This window comes from Camelus ferus, chromosome 5 (assembly GCF_009834535.1).
Source record: "Camelus ferus isolate YT-003-E chromosome 5, BCGSAC_Cfer_1.0, whole genome shotgun sequence".
In the NCBI taxonomy this organism is placed as follows: Eukaryota; Metazoa; Chordata; class Mammalia; order Artiodactyla; family Camelidae; genus Camelus; species Camelus ferus.
Genome location: NC_045700.1, coordinates 59,236,123 through 59,264,120, shown reverse-complemented (window position 1 = coordinate 59,264,120; position 27,998 = coordinate 59,236,123). Strand labels below are relative to the sequence as shown.

The following is a 27,998-nucleotide window of genomic DNA, read 5'->3' as shown; positions in this document are numbered from 1 at the left end:
TACGAAGTGTAAATTAAGATTTACTTAGATTGTAATTTTAAAATTTCCCACATAAAGATTAATAAGATTTAAATGTAGTTTATATTAGTGTTAACATAGATTTTAATTTTTCAAATGTCACATAGATATTTCATTATTTGTAGATTTATTTCTTTTATGAAGTAGTCAAATGAATCAGCTCACCCTTGACTGTAACAAAATACTGTTTGGTGACTTGTGACAGACAGGGTTTTAACCTCTGACAGCGAGATTCATTGTGGAGCAAGAGCCAATCATAGATCCTGACGACACTTGTCTCATCAAAGTTGGAATATAAAAAGCCACTTGGAATACAGTATAAAAGATTCACTGGTGTGGCAAGTTGTCTCTCAGGCTGTGCAGGCATTAAAATTTTCCTTGGCATTACTCAAAAGCAAAAGAAAAATAAAAGGAAGAAATAAGAACAAGGGAAAAGATTGTCTTGATTTTAAAATCATGCAAAAACTGCAAATCTATGTTTATATTTACCTGTTTATGCTGATTGTTGCTGGTCCAGTGGATCTGAATGAGAACAACGAACAAAAAGAAAATGTGGAAAAAGAGGGGCTGTGTAATGCATGTATGTGGAGACAAAACACTAAATCTTCAAGACTAGAAGCTATAAAAATTCAAATCCTCAGTAAACTTCGCCTGGAAACAGCTCCTAACATCAGCAAAGATGCTATAAGACAACTTTTGCCCAAAGCTCCTCCACTCCGGGAACTGATTGATCAGTACGATGTCCAGAGAGATGACAGCAGTGATGGCTCCTTGGAAGATGATGATTACCACGCTACGACGGAAACAATCATTACCATGCCTACAGAGTGTAAGTAGTCCTATTAGTGTATATCAACAATTCTGCTGACTGTTGTTCTAGTGTTTATGAGAAACAGATCTATTTTCAGGCTCTTTTAACAGGCTGTTCGTGTGTATGTAAGTAGGAGGGAAAAGAGTTTCATTTTTCAAGATTTCATGAGAAATCTAATGAGACTGAGAGCTGCTGCATTATATATTCCCTGAGGGAGCTAAAAAGCTAAAAATAAAAAATAAAATGCTTGCATAGCATTAATATTATATAGTTTAGCATGACCAATATGCTTATGTTTTCACAGCTTAATACCACCAAGGCAAGGATTGTAAGATACTGCAAACAATGTGAAAAACACATGAAATTTGTAACTGCAGTTAGTTATCTGAAATATGCATTTATAACAGCAGACTTTTTGACTAATAACAGAGAAAGGAAGAAGTTTGTAGATGTTGAAACCTATTTGGGCATTTGCTGACAACCTAGAATGACTTCTGTTATTCAAAACTATTTCTCACAGTGTTTTTATGTTCTTCACAAATTACAATATCTAATTTTGAAAGCTATTACACTGGAAAGTATAAAAATATTTTTAAAAAATTTAATGTATTAGTAAGAGCAATGATGAAGTAAACATAGCATAATAGAAATCATGAGCTAATGATTAGAAAATGCCAAGAAATAAACATTTTAATCAAATAGGTTATGGCTCACAAAGTCCTACTTATACCTTGGCCATGGTGCTATTGTTGAGAATACCCGGTCTGCACATTTCCAGGCAGGCACACTGCTTAATAACCTTCTAAAATATGATTTTATTATTCATGGAAGGGAGGACTGTTACTTGCAGTAGCTACATTTCTTCTGAAAGATAATATATTTCATATCTTTCCTGTTGCAGTCAGTTGAAAACTATACTCAAGGAAAGGGAGACAGGCACCTTAACAGAGAAGGCATGACAAGAAAGATTTTTGTGCCATGTGTCTGTGATCTTGCTTTATCCACTTTAAACTGGACACAAAACAGTTTCAAAGTATTGTCTTTCTTATTAAGTAATTAGGTTATAATGCAACAAATAATTTTCCTTTAAGACTGTGCTATCAGATAGTCCTGGAGTAGATCTGCCTTATTTATAAATAATCATGGAAAACCAAAAGGAAAGAAATTTTTAAGTGTTTCTCCTTACAATGACAGCCTGCCCCTAAAGACAATGTTCTCTAACTTTTGAGATAGCCTGAATGCGACATTTAAATTTTGGTGCTAATTAGCTGCTAGTTTTGTTCCTTTAAAAGGCTATCCCAGCGCCAAAGCACAACAGATGTACTATATTTTCTACTAATTCCCGTTAGTTGCTCAGTGTCTTGTCCCCAGGTAATTCAGGCCTGGGGGAAGGGTTCCTTCTTCCAGACTGATTGGTACAGCTGCTCAGTAAGTGTAACTACTCAGATTCCCAAAGAATTCTAAGTGGATGTTCCTCCACGGTGTCTCTTGTTCTCTCTAATCATCATCATTTTAAAATTTCGTCCACTGTTCATTCCTTCATAGAATTTTCCTTAGTTCACAGTTCTCTGGAAAGGAAGTAGGTTCCTCATAAACAGCTGAAAAAAAATAGAGCCAAAAATTCTAAACAGCTATAGTAGCTATTTTGTTTGATTTTTTTTTTGAGTTATGAATGAAATTCTACATAGTTTTTCACTTAAGAAGACTAATAAGTATTTATTATTCAATAGAAAAATGCTCACTGATTAATATGGAGGGGTTTGTTCATTTTCATGAAAAATAAACTCAATAACTCTTTTCTTTTCTTATTCATTTATAAGCTGATCTTCTAATGCAAGTAGAAGGAAAACCCAAATGTTGCTTCTTTAAGTTTAGCTCTAAAATACAATACAATAAAGTAGTAAAGGCCCAATTGTGGATCTATCTGAGACCCGTCCAGACTCCTACAACAGTGTTTGTGCAAATCCTGAGACTCATCAAACCCATGAAAGACGGTACAAGGTATACTGGAATCCGATCTCTGAAACTTGACATGAACCCAGGCACTGGTATTTGGCAGAGCATTGATGTGAAGACAGTGTTGCAAAATTGGCTCAAACAACCTGAATCCAACTTAGGCATTGAAATCAAAGCTTTAGATGAGAATGGTCATGATCTTGCTGTAACCTTCCCAGGACCAGGAGAAGATGGTTTGGTAAGTGATAACTGAAAATAACACTCTAAAAACCTTGTCATGTTTTTATTCATAATGTGAATGAATAGTAGTGGAAAATAACTACCAGTTTCCTATGCTCATAAGCCAGACAAAGATAACTTACCCCAATGGTAGCCCTGTACCCAATAAAAGTAGGTGTTTAGTTTCATATCCTATGAAACACCCTCTTGATACTTTTACTTTGCATGAGGATTTAAAAGAAAAAAGTTGTAACACAGTCCTTAACTTCTAAGGGAATTTTTTTGAATTGGGAATGAAATATAAAATGCTTTTTCATTGATATGCACTACGGTCATATGAATAAAAACATGAAATCTTCATAGTAGATTCTAGTACATATTCAACAAAACATTTTTTCCCTAGAAGAGTATCAAATGTGTTAAAATTTTTTTTGGCTTAATAGGGCAGGAAAAAAACCTCTAAAATTATAATTAAAATAAAAAACTTTTATTTATAGCAATTAACTATAATATGTTTAGGCTTATATATTATTAAATATATATTTAAGATCTCTCATGATAAATATGTTCATTATTCTGTAGGGTGTTGATGCAATAATGTATATGTAGATTACTTTCTGAATTACTCCTAATAAAATTAAAATTTTCAGGCTAGTTAACCTGTGCCACCCAGCTTCTTTCTGAACTGTTTTGTCTTTCCATTCTTTTGCAAGAGTTTACTTAGGTAATGCCAACTAATTTAATATCAGGCCAAACAGATGATAATGCTTTATATTTTATAAAAATTAATAAAAATCATTTTTAAAACCTACTATAAATTTAGAGTTACTCTTCTGGCTTACCTGTGCTTGTGTTTATTTCTGGTTTCAAAAATTTATTTAATGTGATATTTTTTCCTTCCATTTATTGATAAAATTTACAACAAAAGATTACACTTACAAGCAATAAATGTTATCTTTTTAGTTTTTAAATGGTCTTATTTATAAAGATCATATGGTTAGTAAGTCATATCTACTTTAAATGAAAACATATTTTTTAAGAGATTACATAATTTTCCAAGTGAACTATTTTTCTTTAACTATGCTACAAATGTTATTGACTCCCAAAATGATGTTACTGTTTTTTATAGTCTTAAATAACAATAATTACCAGGTCTATTTTGATTTTGATATAGGATAAAAAATACTATTATTTATTTAAGAATGTGGTTTTTTTATAGGTAGCATTTTAATCATTAAAGTTGGTGATGTGACAAATTTTAATTATTATTAAACAGATGGTTAATTTGATGTATTCCTCAGATTCTTCCATATTCAAGGAAAAAAGTCTCAAATTCATGAAAAGATTGGGGCAGAGGAAGAATAAGCAGATTATTGTTTAAATATCTAAATAGAAGACTTTTTCAGTGAAGGAATAAAGGAAATATTATCAGTATCTTCTTCTGAATCTGTCCCTCTCTTTCTTGGAGTTTGCCTTTCCAACCCAATATACCTACCACCACCTTCATTACCCCACCTTCCTTTTTTCCATTACAGTCCACACAGTGCTGGGAGGTAACTATTTTGTTTTGGTGTTAGTATCCAAGTTTCCCCAAATAAGACCTAGTGAATGGAAGATGGATGTGTGTACCTGTCCCTCCAGGAGTCATCAGACATATTTAGCCACCATATTTAATCAACAAACAGGAAGAGAGGAAGCTAACCTCTCCTCCCTCTTCTTTCCTCCCCCTCCTTCTCTTCCCTCTCTCCCTTTCTTCCTATAAATATTTTCAGAGCATCTATTATGTGCCAGGCATTCAGATACTCAAACTGGGGAAAACAAGAACAAAAAAAGACACAGATATGACCACAGGAGAATGTATATTGCTGCTATATTGTTCTGAGCCATAAGGGAAGAATCAAGCCTAGTATAAATTAAAATTCCTTAATGCTGTGCCTTTTAAAAACAAATGTGGTATAGGCAAAATGATTAGCTTTTGTCTTCAATAATGAGTCCCTGAGGTAGGAAAGTATTTCAGGATCTATTAGTATTACTAACTCTTCTTTCCTTTTCATATAGAATCCCTTTTTAGAAGTCAAGGTAACAGACACACCAAAAAGATCCAGGAGAGATTTTGGACTTGACTGTGATGAGCACTCAACAGAATCTCGATGCTGTCGATACCCTCTAACTGTGGATTTTGAAGCTTTTGGATGGGATTGGATTATTGCACCTAAGAGATATAAGGCCAATTACTGCTCTGGAGAGTGTGAATTTGTATTTTTACAAAAATATCCTCATACTCATCTTGTGCACCAAGCAAACCCCAGAGGTTCGGCAGGTCCCTGCTGTACTCCCACAAAGATGTCTCCAATTAATATGCTATATTTTAATGGCAAAGAACAAATAATATATGGGAAAATTCCAGCTATGGTAGTAGATCGCTGTGGGTGCTCATGAGGTTTCTATTTGGTTCATAACTTCCTAAAATGTGGAAGGTCTTCCCCTCAACAATTTTGAAACTGTGAAATTATATACCACAGGCTTTAAGCCTAGAGTATGCTACAGTCACTTAAGCACAAGCTACAGTATATGAACTAAAAGAGAGAATATATGCAATGGTTGGCATTTAACCATCAAAACAAATCATACAATAAAAAGTTTTATGATTTCCTAAGTTTTCGAGCTAGGAGATCAAATTCCATTTATGTTCATATATATTACAACATATGCAGGTAAATGAAAGCAATTCTCCTTGTGTTCTGGTGAATTAAAGGAGTTTGCTATGTTTATTTCTTTACAGTTTCATTTAATATTTACAGAAAAATCTATATGTAGTATTGGTAAAATGCAGGATTGTGATATACCATTATTTGAATCATCCTTAAACACTTGAATTTATATTGTATGACAGCATATCTGGTAAGATGAGATTCCACAAAAATAGGGATGGTACACCATATGCAAGTTCCCATTCCTATTCTGATTCATACAGTACATTAACAATTCATGCCAATGGTGCTAATACAATAGGCTGAATGGCTGATGTTATCAGGCTTAACAAATAAAAAACATACAGTAATGTAATAAGTTTCTCCTTTCTTCAGGTGCATTTTCATACTCCTCCAAATGGGGAATGGATTTTCTTTAATGAAATAAAAACTTTTTTTTAGAGGTCAGCATTCAATTCTGTAGCATACCTGGAGAAACTGCATTTAAAAGGCAGCCAAAAAATATTCATCTTTATCAAAATTTCAAAATTATAGCTTGCCTTTGCAACACTTCAGTTTTTATGATAAAATAATGGAAATGACTGATTCTATCAATATTGTATAAAAGACTTTGAAACAATTGCATTTATATAATATGTATACAATATTGTTTTGTAAATAAATGTCTCCTTTTTTATTTACTTCGGTATATTTTTACAGTAAGGACATTTCAAATTAAGTATTAAGGCACAGAAACATGTAATGTATGATGGAAAAGCAACTGCTTATATTTCGGAGCAAATTAGCAGATTAAATAGTGATCTTAAAACTCCATATGCTAATGGTTAGATGGTTATATTACAATCATTTTATATTTTTTTACATTATTAACATTCACTTATGGATTCATGATGGCTGTATAATGTGAATGTGTGAAATTTCAATGGTTTACTGTCATTGTATTCAAATCTCAACGTTCCATAATTTTAATACTTATAAATATTATTAAGCGTACCAAAATGATTTAACTCTATTATCTGAAATCAGAATAATAAACTGATGCTATGTTAAGAATTGTTAATTTTATTTTATAATTCGATAATGAATATATTTCTGCATATATTTACTTCTATTTTGTAAATTAGGATTTTTTAATCAAATACATTGTACTTATGACTAAGTGAAATGATTTCTTACATCTAATGTGTAGAAACAACATAAATTATATTAAAGAGTTTTCACCTTTTTTGAAAGACACAACAGTTTTATGCTATAATGATTAATTCTAGATTTCTGGTTTTCACTTTATTATAAAAGTTAAAAAACTTAGCACAAAAGTTTGGTTTAGAAATTTTAGATCTGCTACTCTAGTTCTCATGAGTGAAATTCCTGTTAAATTGGTTCTGGTTAAGTTGCTTTAAACATATGAAAGCCAGGACTAGTTATATCTGTTTCATTTCTCTTTATCTTGACCTGAAAACTATTTATATGTTTTCATAGGTTCAATTTCCAAATGCATTGCAGTTGGCAAGGGTATATGGTCCTAGAGTTACAAGCTGCCTTACTGAAGCCACAGGGACACAGGGAAACTGCATCTTTTTCCTAGCACTTAATGATACTGACACCCTTATCTGAGCCTTAGGGGCACCAATTTTCAAAGTAAATTGAAAAATAATTATAAAGTGCCTAGAAATCCTTGAGTGCAACATTGTACATAAATATTCTCGAGGTGAGCTCCCTTCTCCACCTCTCATTAGTTTTGTAACTTCGCTCTAAAGCAGTGACTAAGTGTAATGGGGGAGGTGATTAAAATTCTACCTGGTTCTTAAATAAAAAATTTATAAGTAATATAAATGTAATTTTTAACCATGAATGATATTACAGCAATTCATACTCATACAAAGTGCAGTACTATTTCTAATTTGAATACTGACATATTTAATGCTGACAAGACTGGGGCTGTAAGGGAGTTGCCCCTGTGGGGGAAGGAGCCAGCTGTCATGATAGGGTGAGGCCACTATTCAGTTGCCATCATCTGAACCTACTTCTTTCAAGACCATGAACATACAGGACCTAAAAGTCTGGGGCAGCAGGCCCATAAACACACCTTAGGCTTTGGAGTACAAATAACCGGGGACCTTGATCTCTATAGTGTGGACTGTGAGGAAAGAACACCCTCAGTTTCCAAGGACCCAGTAACAGGACTCCCAATCTTTATACTCACCCTTACCATGAAGCCCCAGGGTCACATTACCAACCTCTCCATTTGGTAGCCCTCTTTGAAACCCATATGACCATGAAAGGAAGCATTTATTTTGGGACAAGACCTAGGCATTTCTTTTTCAATTTTGTCTAGGTCCTACAAATGGCAAAGCCACTGCCAGTCTGCCTATGGGCACATCACTTTCCTTTTCAGCACCCCAAGAATATTCATTTGTAATATGTAATACTACTTTCTGAGATTTTCAGAAAATGCAATACGAAGTTTAATGCAGTGTATCAGTTTTACTATTCTGAATGTTTTGTACGCCTTCCCATACTTACCGCTAACCTTAAAAAACAACGATAAAAATAAAAACAAAAAAATCCTTTTAAACTCTATGGCTCCTTTTGTATTCAAGTTGGTTTTTGCTCTTCTGAATAGAACCCTATTTTATTCAAATAAAAAGGCAGCATTTTGACACTGAGAGTAACTAAATTAGAACTCAATTATTCTCTCGAAAACAAAAACAAATCTATTTCATTTTAAACCAGTCATTTTAGGATATCAGTGGCCCTTTTGGATCTGTTGAAAACTAGTGACACTCTCACCAGGAAAAATAAAAATCACAATTTTGCATATAATTTCAGGGAGTTTAGGGCCTTCTGAGAGCTCATTCATAGACTCTGGTCTATAAACCCTTAAGAAGGATACCAAATTTTCCTTGTTAAGATAAAAATTATTTATGAAGTAATAAAAATATATATATATAAGGGTCTGCCTCCCAGTTAATCAGTTTTAATCATTAAACGATTTGAATGTTCAAAAAGGAAAATAAACATCAAATCAGCCTGCATGTCTTAACATGGCTAGAACTTTTACTAATTACCAAATATTCTGTGTTTCTTAAAGACTATCCAATCACCAACTGGCACCTCTAATAGATTAAACTAGACAACTAAATACAAAGCACTTCAAATTATGAGTTCACATTCTTTTTATGCATCAAAAACAAAATCAAGAAATCATTAGGGCTTCTGATGTCTGGGTGTCAGAATTAGGAGGGCATGAGATGATAGTATTTACTGAGGACCAGATATGGACTAGGAACTTTCATGATGTGCTCAGTGTCGGGAGACATTATTGTCCCCAATTTACAGAAGAGAACTTTGAGGACTGAGACAATAGGAGGTACCTCAGTGGCTGGCCTGGATTTGAGTTAAGAGCAGTTTGACACAATGATCAATTGCCCTGGTTACAACAATTCTTCACCAAGTCCTAATGAAAGAGTGAAACTATATATTTTAAAATTCATATTTTGTAACATATCTTTATCTAGATTCAGCACTGGTTTCTGCAAAAGGTCTTGTGGCTGCATTTTAATGAGGGAGGTTAGAGTTGGTATCAGGTAGAAGAAGAGCAGGTGATTAGCAAAGCAGGTAAATGTACACACAGAGATATAAGTGGGTCAGTGTCATAGGATGCGAGAGCTTGAAAAGACCCTAGAGATAACTAATTTACATATGACAGAATTGAGGTCTAAAGAGAGGGTTGCCCAAAGTTATAGAGTGAATTGGTTCAAGGACTGAGACAAGAGCTCTGAAATGGTAGAATAGAATAGATCCTGGGTCAGAGTGAGAAAGAACAGTTCCCAAAGACAAAATACAGGAGAGCTAAAAACAAAACAAAACAAAAGTTCTGACTCATGGTTTGTTAGCTGGGGAATGTCAATATCAGACACTAGATAAATGTCCATAGGATTATAACAATTTACTTCTACTTAAACAAATCTTTTAACAACACGGAGATTTTCTTGGACAAATAGACACTAATGGGAAATGTATGCTAGCATGTAATTAGATCCACTACTTTATTGCATTATAGTGATACAAATTGAAATAATAATTAATTACTAAATAATAGTTTTCAAAGTACGTTCACATTAATGATACAATTTTATCTTCATAATGCTGAAAATTAAGTATTATTATTATGACCATTTCATAGAGGGAATTGAGGCTAAAATAATCAAACTGCCTAAGGAAATGTAGCATTTATATTTGTATATTAATTATATAAGAAATAGAAATTTAAATCAAATAAGTTATACTTGTTTCATCATTTATTCCAATAGTACTTATTAGAAATGTAGCATGACAAAAATCCATTAAAAATATCAAATGATCACTTTAAAAAATAATAAGACTCATGAATACTACCCGGTAATTTAACTAAGAAATTAAACCACAGACTAAAATGTGATATGCAAGTCATGACTTGCCTGGCATGTGACTTGTAGTGTTGAAATTTCATTTGCATGGTCATTCAGTTCCAGTTTACACATTGCAAAACGTATCAAAGTAAACTATACTAATTCTGGTCATCCCTGAGTACGATGTCAAGCAATGCAAAATGGTACTAAATTTAGTTCATTCATGTCTAGATGGAATTTTGCAGAGGAAGTCTTTGGAAAATTAACACATTTTCATTAGATAGCATTCATTTATAGCAGGATTATCTTTGTTACCATTTAAAACACTAGACAGAGGGAATATTTACATATATTTTACTAAATTACCTATCAAAAGACCTTAATGAATATCACATCCTGTCAAGAGCACAAGATGTTCTTGAATGTAAGATTTTACATATGAAGCTGCCTAATTTATCTGACTGGCATAAAATGTATGTATAATAATGATAGACAACTCCCTAATAATCTGTTATAATGGTTGAATAGTTCACTTCAGCTATGAGTTCACAAAACACTAAATATTCCTAATACAGAAATGCATAACTTGGCAATGAAGCAAAGACATATATGCTTAGTTTTCATTAATTCCAGTTTTGGATTACTGTAAGATAGAAAAAAAATTTTAACAGTATAATATGCTATTATTTCTGCTCCATAATAAAGGTGATTATTTATAAAACACACATATATATTTACTTTCTTAAAAAATTGACTTTTATAAAATTTTCTTCTGTTAGTTCTACATATGCACTATAGGCAAAACACTATTCAATGGAATTAACTTATAGAGACCTAACATATATTCCCAGATTCTGATCTTAAGGAGATCTGTTGGTAAGTCCTCCTGAGGAAGGCCAACAAATAAATTAGATTCAATTAGTCTTAAAGGTAGTTTCAAACCCAAAATGTTAAGCAATTAACCTACTAATTCATAACTTTAATCTGTTTTCCTAACCATCCAAGATAACTCTATTAAGAAAACTTTTTTCCTATAAATGTTACGTTCTTTTTTTTTTTTCTAACATCTTATGAAGGACCCTATTCAGAACAAAATTTGATTATGCGGTTTTGGCCATGGATCCTCCACAAGACTTTCCCAGATCCGCTCCCACGGACACTAACTCTGACTAAGAAGCCAAACGTCTCTTGGCTCTACTCCCATGGAACTCAGAATTTTGGCACTACCTCTCCACTCACCAAAAACAAAACATGTCAATACAGGAACTGTTTGCCTACATCATGACATCAGATCCTCATAATGCTAAGATAGAATTCTGAAAGTGAAAATTAAGCATAAAACACCAATTTACTGAGCACACTGAAGTGACTGTGGGAGAAAACTCAAATTGTCAAATGGAAACAATCAAGCAGTCATTGAGGCAACTGCTTGGCTTGAGCTCCAAGAATATCTTCCTGAAAAGCTGCATACTTCTCAGCAACTCAGGAAATGGCATGAGTTATGTGGCTACCGGCTCCTTCCTTCTACCAGGAAACTCAGGTCATCTTGGGCTCTGAAGCAGGCCAGGTGCCATGGGACAGAAATTATGCCAAGAAAGAGCAGATGAGAGTAGTCTTCTGTACTTATGGTTGTGCCTTGGCAGCAAGTAAAATTGTCCCAAAGTCTGGAATCTACTGGGACTTATGCCTTATAGTAAACTTAAGTTCCTTACAGCTCCAGAGTCGGACAGAATTACAAGAATTTGCAAAAGACTGATATGGGTTCCTGTCTGGGTTCCCATCTACTCACAGGCCAAGATGCATCCCTATGGCTGAAACAAACTGCACCAGGTGGGACTCTCCTGGGAGAACAGCCCTGCAAGGAAGTGCCAGCAAAGCTCTCTCAGAGGTGGGTAGACAATAGTGAGCCCCACCTTGCTTGACCAGATGTTTGATCAAAGATTCCTGGTACTGGCCAAAGAGAGCAGTGTCATTTGAGGGCAAAATTTTTCCCAAAGGCTAAAATTTGGCTTTATACCATGTACTGACACACCATGTATTGTGTTGACACAACATACCGGTTAGCCAGGTCTCATATATCCTGTTCAGCTTGGCAAGAATAAACTACCCATAGGATCTTGGACAAGAAAAGCATGCACATTTAGTTACAAAAGAAAAGCACATTATATAGGTATTATTATCTCCATTTTTAAAATGAGGAAGTTGAGGTTCAGAGATGGTTGTGACTAATGAGTGACTAAGACAGGTGAATACATAATGGGAGAAATACAAATACAAATGCAGCAGTATAATTTTTCAGCTATTAGTTCAAATGTGAAAAAAATACAATTTTCTGATTGTTGCAAAACTGATGTCAGCTTTTACCTCAAGCTTCCTGGTGCTATAACACCATTTCTCCTTTATAAAGGCAACACTCTGATGTCAATGGAAACTGCTCTAATAATGCTTATCATCACTCTGGACCTCACCGAGAAAATGATACAGAATATTCCCCTGCTCTCACATCTCCACACTTACAGGAGGACTGTAATGTGTCTCTCCTCCTGACATCCAGCTCAGTCTGTGAAGCATGACACCAAAAAGATCACTGTCCGAAATTTTTCTCCTCCCATCAAATTCACTCCCATCATAAGCTCATGAGATCTTTATGTGGGGAGATATAGAAATAGGTTCTGGCTTAACTGAATCTATTTACCAACACTTCATATTTCATACCTGAACCCTAGACCCTTGAATTTAAAATTCTGCTAAATACTTGCTATCATTTTTTTTTTCTGATTCTGATCTGTAAAGTACCCCCTGGAAAAATATAACCTTTTAATGAATCAGTGTCCATTCTAATACTACAAAGGTAAATTAAATTACATATTATCCTTTCACCTACAAATGCACTAAATTTTTATGTTACTATCTAGTATTATTAGTAAGGTGATCAGCAATGAACACTTTATACATTGCCTGTAGAAAAGTCCTGATCAGTTGCCTTCCAATATTTAACAAGATCCTTAATGTTTCTATACAGTGATTTTACTTCTAAAATTTTATCCAAAGAAAACAAAGATGTAAATATTTATGTTAAATCACAATGTTATTTACTGTTCTTTAAAACTAGAAATAATGTATCCAACACTAGGGAATGGTTACGTTGATTATGATAGATAATAATAGCATATTAAAATTTAAATACAACCTGAGGGCCCAGCAAACACCATGAGGATGAGAGTGAGAGGTAGAAAAAAACTAAGCCTTCACTGATATTATTGAGATACTGATCTTACTGAACCTAGAGCTGCCTTACATCTGGACTTGTAGTTATATGAGATACTGTATTTTTCTACTGCTTAAGCTGTATTTGACTTGGGATTTCTGTTATTTACAGCTGAAATATTCTAAATAAGTAAATATGTGTACAGCATGTATATACATACATATATCAGATATCTATGATTACCTTTAATTTTAACAGAGATGCCAATTTGTACTCTGTAGAGGTTTTATAAATTTATATTTCCATTAATAATGTATGAGGTTATCTATTTTCATACACCCTCATCATTTCTATTTCTAGTCTGATAGGTGAAAAATGGTATCTGATCATGATTTTAATCATATTTTCTTATTTTGAATGAGGTTATTAACATTTTCATGTTTAAGGATTATCTGTACTTCCTTTTCTATTAACTGTTTGCTTTTATCCTTTGCTTATTTTTTTCTACTAAGTTGTTGACATTAAAATAAAACCTATATACTTAAGATATTAGCTACAACTATTCCCAGATTTTCATTTGTCTTTTGACTTTGTGGTTTCCTGTTTTTTAATGCAGAATTAAAATATTTGTATGATGTTACTTACATATTTTAGTCTTCTTTATGACTTCAAGTTTTTGTCATACTTAGAGTCTTTTACATATATGCTTATATTTCTAATATATCATATTTTCTTCTAATATTTTTATGGTTTGTTATTTACTTTTAAAATCTTTAATCCATGTCAACTCTATTTCATAGTGTGAGGTAGGAATCAATTTACTTTTCTTCAGATGACTATCCATTTGTCACCATTTCTAATACTATCTTCCCCTTAGTGATTTGAAATGTGGAAGGGTGCTTAGTGGACACATTCTGACCACATGGATCCTTAGATCCAAAAAGTCATGTTCATAGAATTTAGCAATAATATGTGATGCCTAGGGTCAAATTAGTTACTCTCTTGAAATCTAACTACAATCAATACTAATGAGTATGTAAACAGTAGAATGATTGATGATAACAGGGTTCCTGTCCAGTCAGAAATGACCCGATACATTCATGCATATTCATATTCATGCATTTATTCCATCACAAATTTTTAGTCTACTATTGTTGTATTTTAATTCCTACTTCACTTTAGGTATGGGACATTTTGTATAGGACAGTGTCCCTCACCTCTACTGAAGCCAAGCTCCCTTTATGTCACAACTCCGGAGGAGAAAATATTACACATCCCTCCTCCCCTAAAGTCACAAAAACTTCTCAGTCGCATCACTCAATGTATTATTCAGCCTCCCAAAGGATCAATGTCTTTCTTCCTCTGTTATCAGAAGAAGAATGCAAGAAAATTATTCAGAGGGCCTCTGGTACTTTTCCTCTGAAATAACATATGAATTCTGTTCATATTTGTATGCTAGCCTATCAGATTTTACCAATTCATTGAGTCCTACATACCATCGCAGAAACTGTAGAGAGAGAAGAGGAGAGAAATAAATTACTGTTTTTCTCTTGAGAAGCTCACAGTCTAGTGAGAGCAGAAAAGCACACTGTCAACTTTAATAAAATGTGACAAATGGTTTACAAGGGGTGCTGTGGGAGAGAAGAGGAAAATTACCTCAGTCATACTAGGAGTTCACTAGAGACTTCAAGGAGAAGGTGATGTTAGCAATGTCTTAAATAATGAATAAAAGTTTGATGGATGGGTAAGGAGGAAAAATAAATGAGGAAGAAGAAGGACATTCCAAGACAACACCCCCCCCCCCCCACACAGACACACAGACATACACACACACACACAGACACACACACCCCAATGCAGGCATGAAAGAGCATGATGCCTTCCAGGTCCTACAAATATTTCAAAACAGTTGGAGGGACCAACCTTGGACAGTGAGTGACAAGCCATGAGGCTCTAGAGGTAGACTAAATAGACTGAACCAAGACACGCCTTCTATGTCTTTCTATGGAGTTTATACTTGATGTTGTCAGTAATGAGAGCCAGTGAAACATTTTAAGTAGGGAGCAACATGGTTAGAGACAAATTTTATTAAAAAAAAACTCACTTTAAATAAGGTGCTTTAACCTGCTTTGTGCCAAGGCCCTTTCTGATGTCTGATTAAACCTACATATCCCTTCTCAGAATGCTTTAAATTATTTTAAATTATTTAAATAAATAGTTTAAATTAAAATATATAATTATAAAATATTTTAAATGTGTCCTATAATAAAATCTGATATCACAGAAACTTATTAATGTAAATAACAACATCAAGTAGTGAGTTGAATAACTATCATAATTTAAAAGTGATATGACCAAAAGGGGTTAATATCCAAAATATATAAACAGCTCATACAACTCAACATCAGAAAAACAAACAACCCAGTAAAAAATGAGCAGAAGACCTGAATAGACATTTTCCAAAGAAAATACACACATGGCCAATAGGCACATGAAAAGACACTTAACATTGCTAATCATCAGAAAAATCTAAATTAAAACCACAATGAGATATCACCTCACACCTGTCAGAATAGCTATCATCAAAAAGATCACAAATAACAAATGTTAGTGAGGATGTGGAGAAAAGAGAACCCTTGTACACTGTTGGTGGGAATGTAAGTTGATGTAGCCCCTATGGAAAACAGTTGGAAGTTCCTCAAAAAACTAAAAATAGAATCACCATATAACCCAGCAATTCCACTCCTGGGTATATCTCTAATTAAAATGAAAACACTAATTCAAAGATACATGTATCCAATGTTCATAGCAGCAGATTATTATTTACAATAACTAAGATATGAAAGCAACCTAAATGTCCATCAATAGATGATTGGATGAAGAAGATGTGGTATGTGTGTCTACATATACATTCACACAATGGACTAGTACTCAGCCATGAAGAAATAAAATTTTGCCATTTGCAACAACATGGATGGGCATTATGCTAAGTGAAATAAGTCAGAGAAAGACAAATACTGTATGTTATTACTTGTATGTGGAATATAAAAAATAAAACAAATGAATGAATATAACAAAACAGAAACAGATTCTAGATATAGAGAAAAAGCTAGCGGGTGCCAGAGTGGAGAGGGAAGCACAGAGGGGCAAGACAGAGGTAGGAGATTAAGAGGTACAAACTACTATGTACCAAATAAATAAGCTACAGGGATATATTATACAGCACAGGGAATATAGTCAATATTTCATAACTTTAAATTTGATATTGAACATTTGTGATTTCTGTTGGTGACATGGTCACAGATACTATGAATACTTTTGTGCTTTCAAGCCTATATTCAGAATGGAAAGAAACACCAAATTAAAATTAAATATGAGCTAAAGTAAAGATGTAATTTTTCCCATCCAAGTCTTAGACCCTCTGAATTCCATTTAACAGTATAAATGACAGAGCCTAGGGATGAAAACAGGGACAGTGAATTCAATTAGAAATCTGTTTTACTAGTCCAGAGAAGTGATGATGGTCTGAGTGATAGCTAATATTAACTGAACAATTACTGTATTCTGGGCACTGCTCAAAATGCTTTATATAGTTATCCCACCTGCAGAGTTAGGGCTATTATTAATCTATATTTTACAGGCAAAGAGGCTGAAGCATAGAGCGCTAAGGAACTTCATTCAGTTCACACAGCTAGTGAGTAGCAGAATCAGGTGTTGAACTGGGAGAATCTGACTCCAGAACTTCACTCTTATCTCTACTGGGACAGTAGGAATCGTGGTTAAAAATGTATTAGAAGCATGTGGGAAATTGGGTGAACAGGACACAGAGAAGCAGGGAGAGAAGACTGGAATCTACAGAGAAGCCCAGCTGAATTAGGAATATTGTAAAACTATTTGTTACCCAATTTTTTTCCTTCTTGGTAATTCTTCTCTCTCCTCCCCTAGTAGATGTTTGATCATTAAGGGTAAACCATGAGGCTGACGCTTATTGCCTCTGGAAAAGTAGAGAAAATACTAAGAAACTGGCATATGATACTTTTTTCTGGACCAAAGAAGGAGAGACAAAGGGAGTGAGAAATAGAGAAATCACATCCAAATATCCTTGCTTCATTTTGGGAGTCAAAACTTGGCTGAACGATGTAAGGAGAGACAAATATGAGAGAATCAAACAACGCTGAGGCTGGAGCCATGACTCCTATATAGCACAGAAAGTCAGAAAGCTTTAAGAGAATACCTCTCCTTGATATGGTCCTATATCTAACATGATGCCAGAGTGGTTGAGTAGCAATGACTAAGAAGGGGTCCAGTCTTAGGCATCCATCCACATTGGATCCTGAACTCTCCAGACAGTTTCCAAGAAAGTTTCCAAGAGCCACCAGGTCTCCAAGGGAGCTTGTTGGAAGTGCTTCTGTACTGGCTGCTGGGTTTAGATGATTACAAAGTACAGGGACTTCATAACTGGAGACAAGAGTGTTGCCATCAATAATAGCAGGAGTCAGCACAATGCTCCAAAAACCAGGTAAAACCAGCAATATATCAGTGGTTATAAGTACAGGACACTTAGTTACCAGGGAGTCCAGTTAAATTAAAGCAGATACATCAAGAGGAAAGGATGATGCTCTGAGGCCAAATAACATCAAGAAGGTTGGGAGGGAGGACCAGAAGCCCTTTTGCAATGCCAGGAAGTTGAGTGAGCCTCTTCACTCAGATTCATTTAGAAAAGCACAATGGGGGTGAGAGAGAACATTTCTGAAGTGAGAAATGTTGAAAAAAATAAGAACCCCACCCAAACCTAAATTTTTTGATGATATCGAATTTATTCTTATTTTTTAAATTGTGGTAAAAAACACACATCAGAAAATTTACTATTTTTTCCCATCTTAACATTTTAAAGTCTGCATTTCAGTAAGGTGAAGTGTATTCACATTGTTGTGCAACTGAGTTCTAGAACATTTTTTATCTCATAAAATTGAAACTATACACATCAAGCAACTCCCTCTCCATTAGCGTCCCCTGTCCCCACCACTGCCACCTGCAACCCCTGGCCAATGCTGTTCTACTTTCTATGAGTTTGAGTACTTCAGATACCTCATTTAAGTGGAATCATACTTATTTTTAAAAAGCCTAAAATTTTCCCTGGAAAACAGGTAACTTTGATCGGCAAGCTCAAGCACTTTCCAATCATTAGGAGGAGATGAGGTTTAAAAGCACGAGATCAGTCAAAGAAAATAAAAAGGTTACATCTCTTCAATCTCAGTTTGTGGCCAACACAACTCAACCTTACTAGATGTGGGGTCACACCACAGACCCTGAGGAAGAAAGTACATTTCTCAGACTCTGGAACTTTGACTCTCAGTCTCCAGAGCAGCAGAATATCAGCTGAGCCCTGTCTCGTTAAGCCAGTATAGCTCCACTGTGGTTTTCTTAGTTCTTTTAAACTGTTCTTAACTCCCACATTACCAGCTGCAGGTACTCCCTCCACCCTGGCTTTGGAGTTTATCCTCTAACTATGTCCCAGCTCACTGTATTTAGGCCTTTATTCATCTCTGCATTCCCCTTTTGAAAAGTCTCAATACTTTGAAAATTCAGAGTTCAAGCAAAGGGACATGCTCTTCAAAATTGTGCATAGCATTTCTTTCCCAAGTTTCTGGCCCTGGCCTCAGACTGACTTGGAATTCTAATCTAGGATTTATAATCACTCTATGTTGCAGATGTAGGCTGTGTCTAAAATCTTGGGCATCCTAGACAGGTTCTGAATGACTACAGCATTTGGTGCAAATAAATACTACTGTGGGACCGTGTCCATCTTCCAGTCTGGGTAGCTATGGCAAAGAATCAGATCAAGTCTGATTATTCTGTGGGTAGACTTCAAGGATGTCTGATCCCTGAGAGTTGAGTCATTCCAGGTCTCACTGGAACTTTCAGTTCAAGCAATCATCAACATCATTATCAAGCAGCTATTTGGCCTTCTCTGAAAATAAAATGAGATCTCTACCTCTTGGTTGATAATTTATCTGTTGTGTTGTGCTATCAGTTTCAAAGATAGTGATAATATATAAATTCTTTCTTTTATAAATTGCCAAAATTTGTTTAATAACATAGAGTAATTCCTAAACATTTACATCACAGATTAGATGCTTGCACCTTGCTAAAGTAGTCTATGTACTTGGTCTTTTAGGAAGCTATTCCAGCAGTTTTACCTTAATCTGTTATGCTTAGAGGGTACACCGGATAGAGATCTAGTATAGGGCCTCATTGTCTGTGGTACTCAATGGTGGTTGAAATGAAATGTTGATAATAATAATGTATTTGAATCTATTCCATACCATACCAAGGTAAACCTAAATAAAGCACGTTTAATTTTCTAATAAAATTGAAAATATGTCATAGTCTTAAATCCAGGACCTTTCAAAACTCTGATGGCAAAAAAAAAAAAAAATACTGTCAAGGACTTAGAACTCTTGACTTAAATTATTTCACCAGGTCAAAGGATGATGTACTAGGATGTCACTGTTTATGCTTTCTTTCCAAAATATTCAATGGAAATGATACCATTTTGATTTAAAAAGAATTTATTTTAACCCTACAAATAAGGCTCATTTCTTCAGTAGCAGCTTCATTTAACCAGAAAAACAAATCTTCTGGGATCTGTAGTCTTGTATGATATAGCCTGATTTAAGCCCTAACTTTCCTAAATCCAAACACGTTACAAAGATCAAGTCAGCTGTACTGTGCTGTGGCCCACAGCCACATTGTGATTTTGGGAGAACATAGTTGGCTGGGCTGCACTGTGGTCTCTCCAAGACAACTCTAGTCAGGATCTTGCCAGCAGTAAGCAGCAATATGTCTTGATAGTTGCCTCAGTGAATCTCACTGCTTTGAGTAATAAAAATAACCAAGCACTTTAAATCAAAGATTTATTAGTAACAGAAATTTAAAACTCAAAAAATTGGATAGTTTTCTTAGTTTAAAATTTTGCACTGAATTTTTCACTGCAATAGTGTGCCCACTTTGGAAAACAGTTTGGCCGTTTCTTATCAAAGTAAACATAGCCATTATATGATCCAGAAATTCCATGCTTAGGTATTTACCCAAGAGAAATACATACAATATTCACAGAAAATCCCAAATGCAAACATTCAAACTAGTTTCAGTCATAATAGCCTAAACGGGATAATCTCAATGTCCATCACCCGCTGAATGGATAAACCAATGGTGGTACCTCCATAAACCAGAGAACCACCGGACAATTATTGATACATGCAACAACACAGAGGAATCTCAAAAGTCTTATGTTAAATGGAAGGAGCCAGACACAAAAGGCTCCATACTGTTTGAATCCACTTACATGACATTCCAGACAAAGGCAAACTCTAGGAACAGAAACAAATCAGTGGTTGCTAGAAGATGGGTGTGGGTAAAGAGACTGACTACAAAGTGGCACAAGGGAAATTTTTGTGGTGATGGAAATATTCTGTATTTTACACATGCACAACTATGTGTGTATGTGTTCCAGCTCTTTAAAGTGTACACTTTAAAAGGGTACATTATATTTTACATAAAAAACACCTCAATAAATTTGCCTCTAAGAAAATCTCGGGCAGGGACAGTGAGTCGGGGAATAGATGAAACAAGACTGGCCATGGGTTAAAATGATTAAAGCTGGGTAATAGGTCACTCGAGATTCACTAAACTATTCTCTCTACTTCTGAATATGTTTAAACTTTTCCATAGTTAACAGTTAAAAATTTTTTTGCACTATAGACTGCTAGGTTTGTGCCATTTAATGTTCTCCAATCATCTTGCCCCACTTTTTTCTAGGCCAAAATGTAAAACCTGTGGAACTTCATACAATTCATCAAAGAAAAAAGCCCATTAGCTATTTTTTCAACATACAAACACACACACACACACACACACACACACACAAATAAACCATCACGAAAACTATCTTGAAAGCCATAGTTAATAAAATTATGGTCATGATTTTTAAAATTAAGTTCATTAGATGCAAAAATGTTTAAATGTACCTCTATAGCTATTTCCATAGGTCTTTCAGAATTCATCTGAGACAAGACATTTATTTAAATGCCACAAAAATAAAAAGAATGAAGCTGTAATTATTCATGCAATCTTTCATTTAATAAACATCTCACATGTCTACTACATGTTAAACACACAATAATCTCGCTTTCAAGGAGTGCACAAATACAAATACAACCAGCTACAACACAATTGCTGACTGTGTGGAAAGAAAAATTAATGCTGCCTAGAATGGAGAGTAGATATGATTGGGGAGAGATGGTGAGAGGACTAGAAAAGAATCTACAGATACTCTAAGGGTGAATTTGGTGAGGAGAGACAATACATAGACAACCAACATTTGAAACTTTGGGTATTTGGGGATAAAGCTACAATAAGTGTATCTTAAAGTTAAAAAAAAAAAAAAAAAAAGAAACTACAGATACTCTGAATCTAGAAAGATGAGTTAGAAGTTTACTTGGCCAGGAGTGAGGTGTGGATCGGAGGGCAGGGAAGAAGGGAGAAAGAAAAAGAGCAGATTCTAGGGAGACATGAAGACAAGTACAAAGCACATTTGGGGACCGCCTGGAGTAATTAACACAGAAGCAGCAAAACAAAACTGAATAATTCATTTATAATCAGCCCAATCTGTTACTGCAAGTCCATAAACTGTGCAATTTATAAATGCATATTTCTAATGAATTCATGGATTTATTCTACAAATAAATAAGGTGATTTGGTCCCAAGGTCACAAGTTATATCCACAACTCAGGTCAGCTAGTCTATAAAGGAATGCTGCTAACTTTGAGGCAAGAATCTGGACATACATCTATTGCCTTTATTGGAAAACCAATTTAAACTTCATACCATTACTATTTTTGCCTATAAATAGATGTGCTTAAGGTTCATTCTTTTTAGCCCTTCCTTAGCATTCTGGATGGAGTTGCAGAAGGAGAGAATAATTTGCTAGTTAAATTTAAGAGACTACATAACCTAACCAAGGAGCATTACTAAGTCACTTCCTAAGCAGACAATCATGAAAGTAGAAGCTTGCAATTAATAAAATTATTAGATTATTTTCAAATCTGCTTCTTTGTTCCACCTGGCTAAAATCTTGTTGTTGGCATAGCTGAGACTAAATTCATGTATATAGACTTGCATACCATCATGATCGTTTACTGAGGAAAAAGAATTGTTCTCACTATATGATGTCAGTGAGGATGAATACTTTTCTTTCTCCTCTCCTTCACCCACTACCAACTAGGGAGGGTTGAGTGGGCCACTTTTATTTCTGATCTTTGGTATATAATACAACAATGTGTGAATGACACATACTAACTTTTAAATTACAACAAAAACAATTCTTTCAGTAATAATTATGCGTGATGTCAATTCTTACACATTTAAGGGTATACTGATGCAACGATAAATGCTGGAAAGAGTGTGGAGAAAAGGGAATGAACCCTCCTAGACTGTTGGTGGGGATGTAATTTGGTGCAGCCATTATAGAAAAGAGCATGGAAGTTCCTCAAAAGACTAAAAATAAACTTACCATATGATCCAGTAATCCCACTCCTCGGCATATATCCAGAGGGAACCTTAATTCAGAAAGATACATGTACCCCAATGTTCACAGCAGCACTATTTACAATAGCCAAGACATAGAAACAACCTAAATGTCCATCGACAGTAGACTGGATAAAGAAGCTGTGGTATATTTATACAATGGACTACTACTCATAAAAAATAATAAAATAATGCCATTTGCAGCAACATGAATGGAACTGGAGAATGTCATTCTTAGTGAAGTAAGCCAGAAAGAGAAAGAAAAATACCATACGATATCACTCATTTGTGGAATCTAAAAAAAAAAAAAAAAAAAAAAAAGACAAACAAACTTATTTATAAAACAGGAAACAGAATCACAGACATAGAAAACACACTTATGGTTACCGGGGGGAGGGGAGTAGGAAAGGATAAATTGGGAGTTTGAGATTCCAGATACTAACTAATATATATAAAATAGATAACAAGTTTATACTGTATAGTACAGGGAACTGTATTCAGTATCTTGTAGTAACTTACGGTGAAAAAGAAAATGAAAATGAATATATATTTTGTTCCTATATGACCGAAGGATTATTCTGTACACCAGAAACTGACACAACATTGTAAACTGACTATATTTCAATAAAAATATATATACAAAAAGAATTAAAGAACAAAAGTGATAATAAAAGAGACATCCAAAAATTAAATTGAATTATTTAAAAAAGCATATTGATGCTTCTAAGTTAAATTCCAAGCAGAGAATAAATTTGAAATAAATTAGAAAAAAATAATTCTTGTGCATGATAAGAAGTAGCAACTTAATGCTTTATATTATTTGATGATTCAAAAGATAGACAAAACACTTCACCAAGAAAAAAACCCTCAGATGTAATAAGAAAGCAATCCACTGAAAAAACACACATGGTCAATTTTAGGAGTAAAGTAACCTAGTCAGAGGAGCAGGCCCAAAGACGCTTTTCTACTACACAAGCACACTTGAGCCTATTTAAAAAGGCACATTAGTAGGGGTGAGGAGAGTTCAGGCCAGTTAGTCCTTGGCGCCTCAATCAAGATTGCCAGCATAGTTATCAATTAATGTTGCAGTGGTTTCAGTAATGCATACACGTGTCAAATAGGAACTCTACTGAGTCTGCCACTTCATTTTACACACGATCCTGAACACCTGTCAGGTCGTGATGATTTTCAGTCACTACTGACCCAGGATAAATTTTAACAGGTGACAGGCTTTGGATCAAATTACCAATTCCCTGAGGCATCCAGTCCTCCCAATCCTAAGTATTTTTGGCATGATTTATATGTTCTTTAGTTTCCTTTATAATGTAATTTAGAGTTATGTCAATTCTAGTACTATTCTTGAAATGTGAAAAAAACCTAGTGTTCAGTTTTTTAAATATCCTTAACAGAAAACTGAACAATAGAACATAGAGGAAAACTAGTGGGTTTTATTATTGTCTTAAAACCTTCTTGTGCTAAATAAAAGCAGGCAATTCATGTTGGTCTCATAAATTAGATATGAAATTTTAGCAGTCTATGAATTTAAATGTCTGCAGACTGCTGATTTATAAGGATAAGGTAAAAACTAATGAGCATGGGATTCAAGACTCTTCACAATCAGGCTTTTGCTTGCTTCCCCAGATTTACTTCTCTATACTGACTTTCCCTGCTGCACACCTCATACTAGTGAATATTCAAGTATAAACAATTTCCAGGAAACACTGGTCATTTCCATACCTTCATGACTTTGCTAATATTACTCTTTCTGCCTGAAATATCCATAACCTCTCTGCCTGGCAAAATCCTCAAACTTCTGACTCCTCACTTCTTTTCTTTCTTAGCAGATGATAATAGCCTTCCATTCATGAGGAAAAGGGTAACTAGTATCCACCAACTGTACATGCTAGAAAACTGAATTATCCTTGGTGGACATTCTCCTTCACGTCTTCAAATCTAGTCCATCACTAAATTTTGGTCATGTTTCTAAAATCCCAGAACCCATTTACTTTTTTTGATGTCCACTGCAATCTAGTTAGTCAAAGCCACCATCATATCTTGCCTAGACAACCACAGATAAGATTAACTGGTTTCTTTGCTTGTATTCTTCCCTGTCTCCAAATACCTATCCAGAAGGTACCAAAGTGCCTCTTCCAAGACTGATATTGGAATCCAAGTTCACAATCCAGGCATATTGTGGTGAGCCAGATGTTAAAGGTGAGCTAGTAAATCTAAACTCGGCACTCCAGCAGGAGGAATTTGATGGAAAGCTAGAATCTACATGAGAAGCTGAAAGTAGTTATGGGGAACTGGTTATTGTAAGGACGTGTGGGTTTGAATAAATTCCCAAGACAGAATTGGCCACTTGTCACTTACTTCCAAGAATGTCTGAATGAGTCCTCACGTGAAGGTGTATCTGAACCCACGAGAATGCTAAAGGAAACGATGTAGTGAGAGATGAGAACAAGGACAGAATCTGGAGGGACACCTATATTAAGGGGATAGGAAGAGAAACCAGAAAGCTTAGTTGGCAGTGAGGGAAATAGGAGAGCCAAGAAAGTAGTGTGTGTGTATTTTATTTATTTTTATTTAAAAACTAGATTATTTCTGATAGATTCTAAAAAAGCCCAGCTAATAGAATTCTAGATTTAAAAACTATACTTGGGTAAAGCTGATATTTGTGTACATAACAGGAAGAGGAAGGGCTATCAGAATCAGGGGCAAGGGTATTATTAAAGAACCAAGTAACAATAATGCAGTCATGAGGTGATTTTGCACCAAACAACATGGTGAACTATATGTAAATATTACTATATTTGGTATATACATATGTAACATTGAAGATCTTAGAAACAGAACTCTCAGGCATGTTACCCAATGAACTTGTTTTTCTGAAGGATAAACATATGTTCCTTTAATGAATCAATTTATTTTGATTACTTTCCTAACACCTATAAAATTAAACAATATAGAAAATAAAAAGTAGCAAGTAAAAATCATCTAGAATTCCTCCTACAGAGCCATACTGTTAACACTTGGGTGAACATTCTTCTAGAAACATATAGTCCTTCTCTCTCTCTCTCCACACACACACACACACACACACACACTCTTACATATATCTTAGGGGTCAGCAAGCTAAGGTGATTGTCTGTTTCCATAAATAAAGATTTATTGGGGGGAGGGTATAGCTCAAAGTGGTAGAGCACATGCTTAGCATGCATGAGGTCCTGGATTCAATCTCCAGTACCTCCTCCAAAAAAAAGTAAATAAATAAATAAACCTAATTACCCTCAAAAATCTAAAAAAAAAAAAGGTTTATTGGAACATAGCCTCGCTCACTTGTCTACACATTGTCCATGGCTACTTCTGTATTACAATAGGAGAGTTGAATAGTATGACAGGGACTCTACGACCCACAAAACTTGAAATATTTACTACCTCGCCTTTTACAGAAGTTTGCCAACCTTGATATGAAGAATCATATCATACATGTTCTATTATAATCTGCTTTTTCATTCAACAATATAACATATAATATTTTTACAGATCAATATAGGTCTCTATACTTCAGTAAAAAGAAGGAAAAAACTATATATAGTTTGTAAAAAAAAACAGATCATCACTTTAATGGCTGCATGGAATTCTGTTGTATAAAGGAGCCATTGTTTATTTAATAAACTTCTACTGATGGATAGAGTTCTAACTCCTATATTATAATCAATGCTGCCACAAACATCCTAACATAGACATCTTACTACACTCAATTACTTTCTTAAGATAAATTCTTAGAACATGGGGTCCAAAGTTACACATATTATACATTTGATATATATTTATAACCTGCTTTCCAGAATGAAATAATTTTCATTCTTATCAATAAATAATGAAAGTGTACATTTTTTCTATTCTATCAATCCTGAGGATAAACAAGCATTTTTAATCTTGGTAAAAAAAAAGATCTATCAGTTGTTTCCATTTGTACTGTTTGATTCTTATGAGGTAAAGTATCTTTTATGATTATTGGTCACTTATGCTTCTTTCCTTGTGAATTAATGGACTGCATTACTTTATATTTACATAAAAATGTACTTCATGTACTTTTCCAATCTTTCTGTTGGAGCATTTCTTTCTTTTCTCTTTTATTTTTATTGAAGCATAGTTGACTTACAATATTATGTAAGTTACAGGTGTACAACATAGTGATTCACTATTTTTAAAGGTTATACTCCATTTATATTGGCTGTATTCCCTGTGTTGTACAATATATCCCTGTAGCTTATTTGTTTTATACATAGTAGTTTGTACCTCTTAATTCCCTATCCCTATCTTGCCTCTTGCTCCTTCCCTCTCCCCACTGGTAACCACTAGTTTGTTCTCTGTATCTGTGAGTCTGATTTTCTTTTATTATATATACTAGTTTGTTTTATTATTTTTAGATTTCACTTACAATTAATATTACACAGTATTTGTTTTTCTCTGTCTCACTTATTTCATTAAGCACAATACCATCTAAGTCCATCTATGTTGTTCCAAATGGCAAAATTTTTATTCTTTTTTATGGCTGAGTAGTATTACACACACACACACACACACACACACACACATATATATATATATGTATGTGCATATATATATATATGTATCTATATTACATCTTTTTTATCCATTCGACTGTTGATGGAGACTTAAGCTGTTTCCACATCTTGACTATTGTAAATAATGTGCTGTGAACATTGGGGTGCATATATCTCTTGAATTAATGTTTCTTTTTTCTTCTTCAGATATATACCCAGGAGTGGAATGCTGGATCATATGGTAGTTCTATTTCTAGTTCTCTGAGACACCACCACACTGTTCTCCACTGTGGCTGCACCAATTTACATTCCTACTAACAGTGTATGAGGGTTCCCTTTTCTCTATATCTTCACCAACATTTGTTACCTGTGGTCTTTTTGATGACAGCCTCCTGAAAGGTATGAGGTGATATTGTGGCTTTGATTTGCATTTCTCTGATGATTAGCAGTGTTGAACATCTTTTCATGTGCCTAATGACCATCTGTATTTCTTCTTTGGAAGAATGTCTATGCAAGTCTTCA

The 27,998-nt window shown here is 34.4% G+C and overlaps 1 protein-coding gene across 1 annotated transcript; it reads left to right on the top strand.

The window, feature by feature from the left end:
- The first annotated feature begins 244 nt into the window (after positions 1-244).
- MSTN (myostatin) lies at positions 245-7,000 on the top strand. The gene is made up of 3 exons (XM_006189223.3): positions 245-847; positions 2,650-3,023; positions 5,063-7,000. Exons 1-3 carry the CDS (start codon positions 475-477, stop codon positions 5,441-5,443), a joined length of 1,128 nt encoding a protein of 375 aa, XP_006189285.1. The 5' UTR covers positions 245-474; the 3' UTR covers positions 5,444-7,000.
- The last annotated feature ends 20,998 nt before the right edge of the window (positions 7,001-27,998 follow it).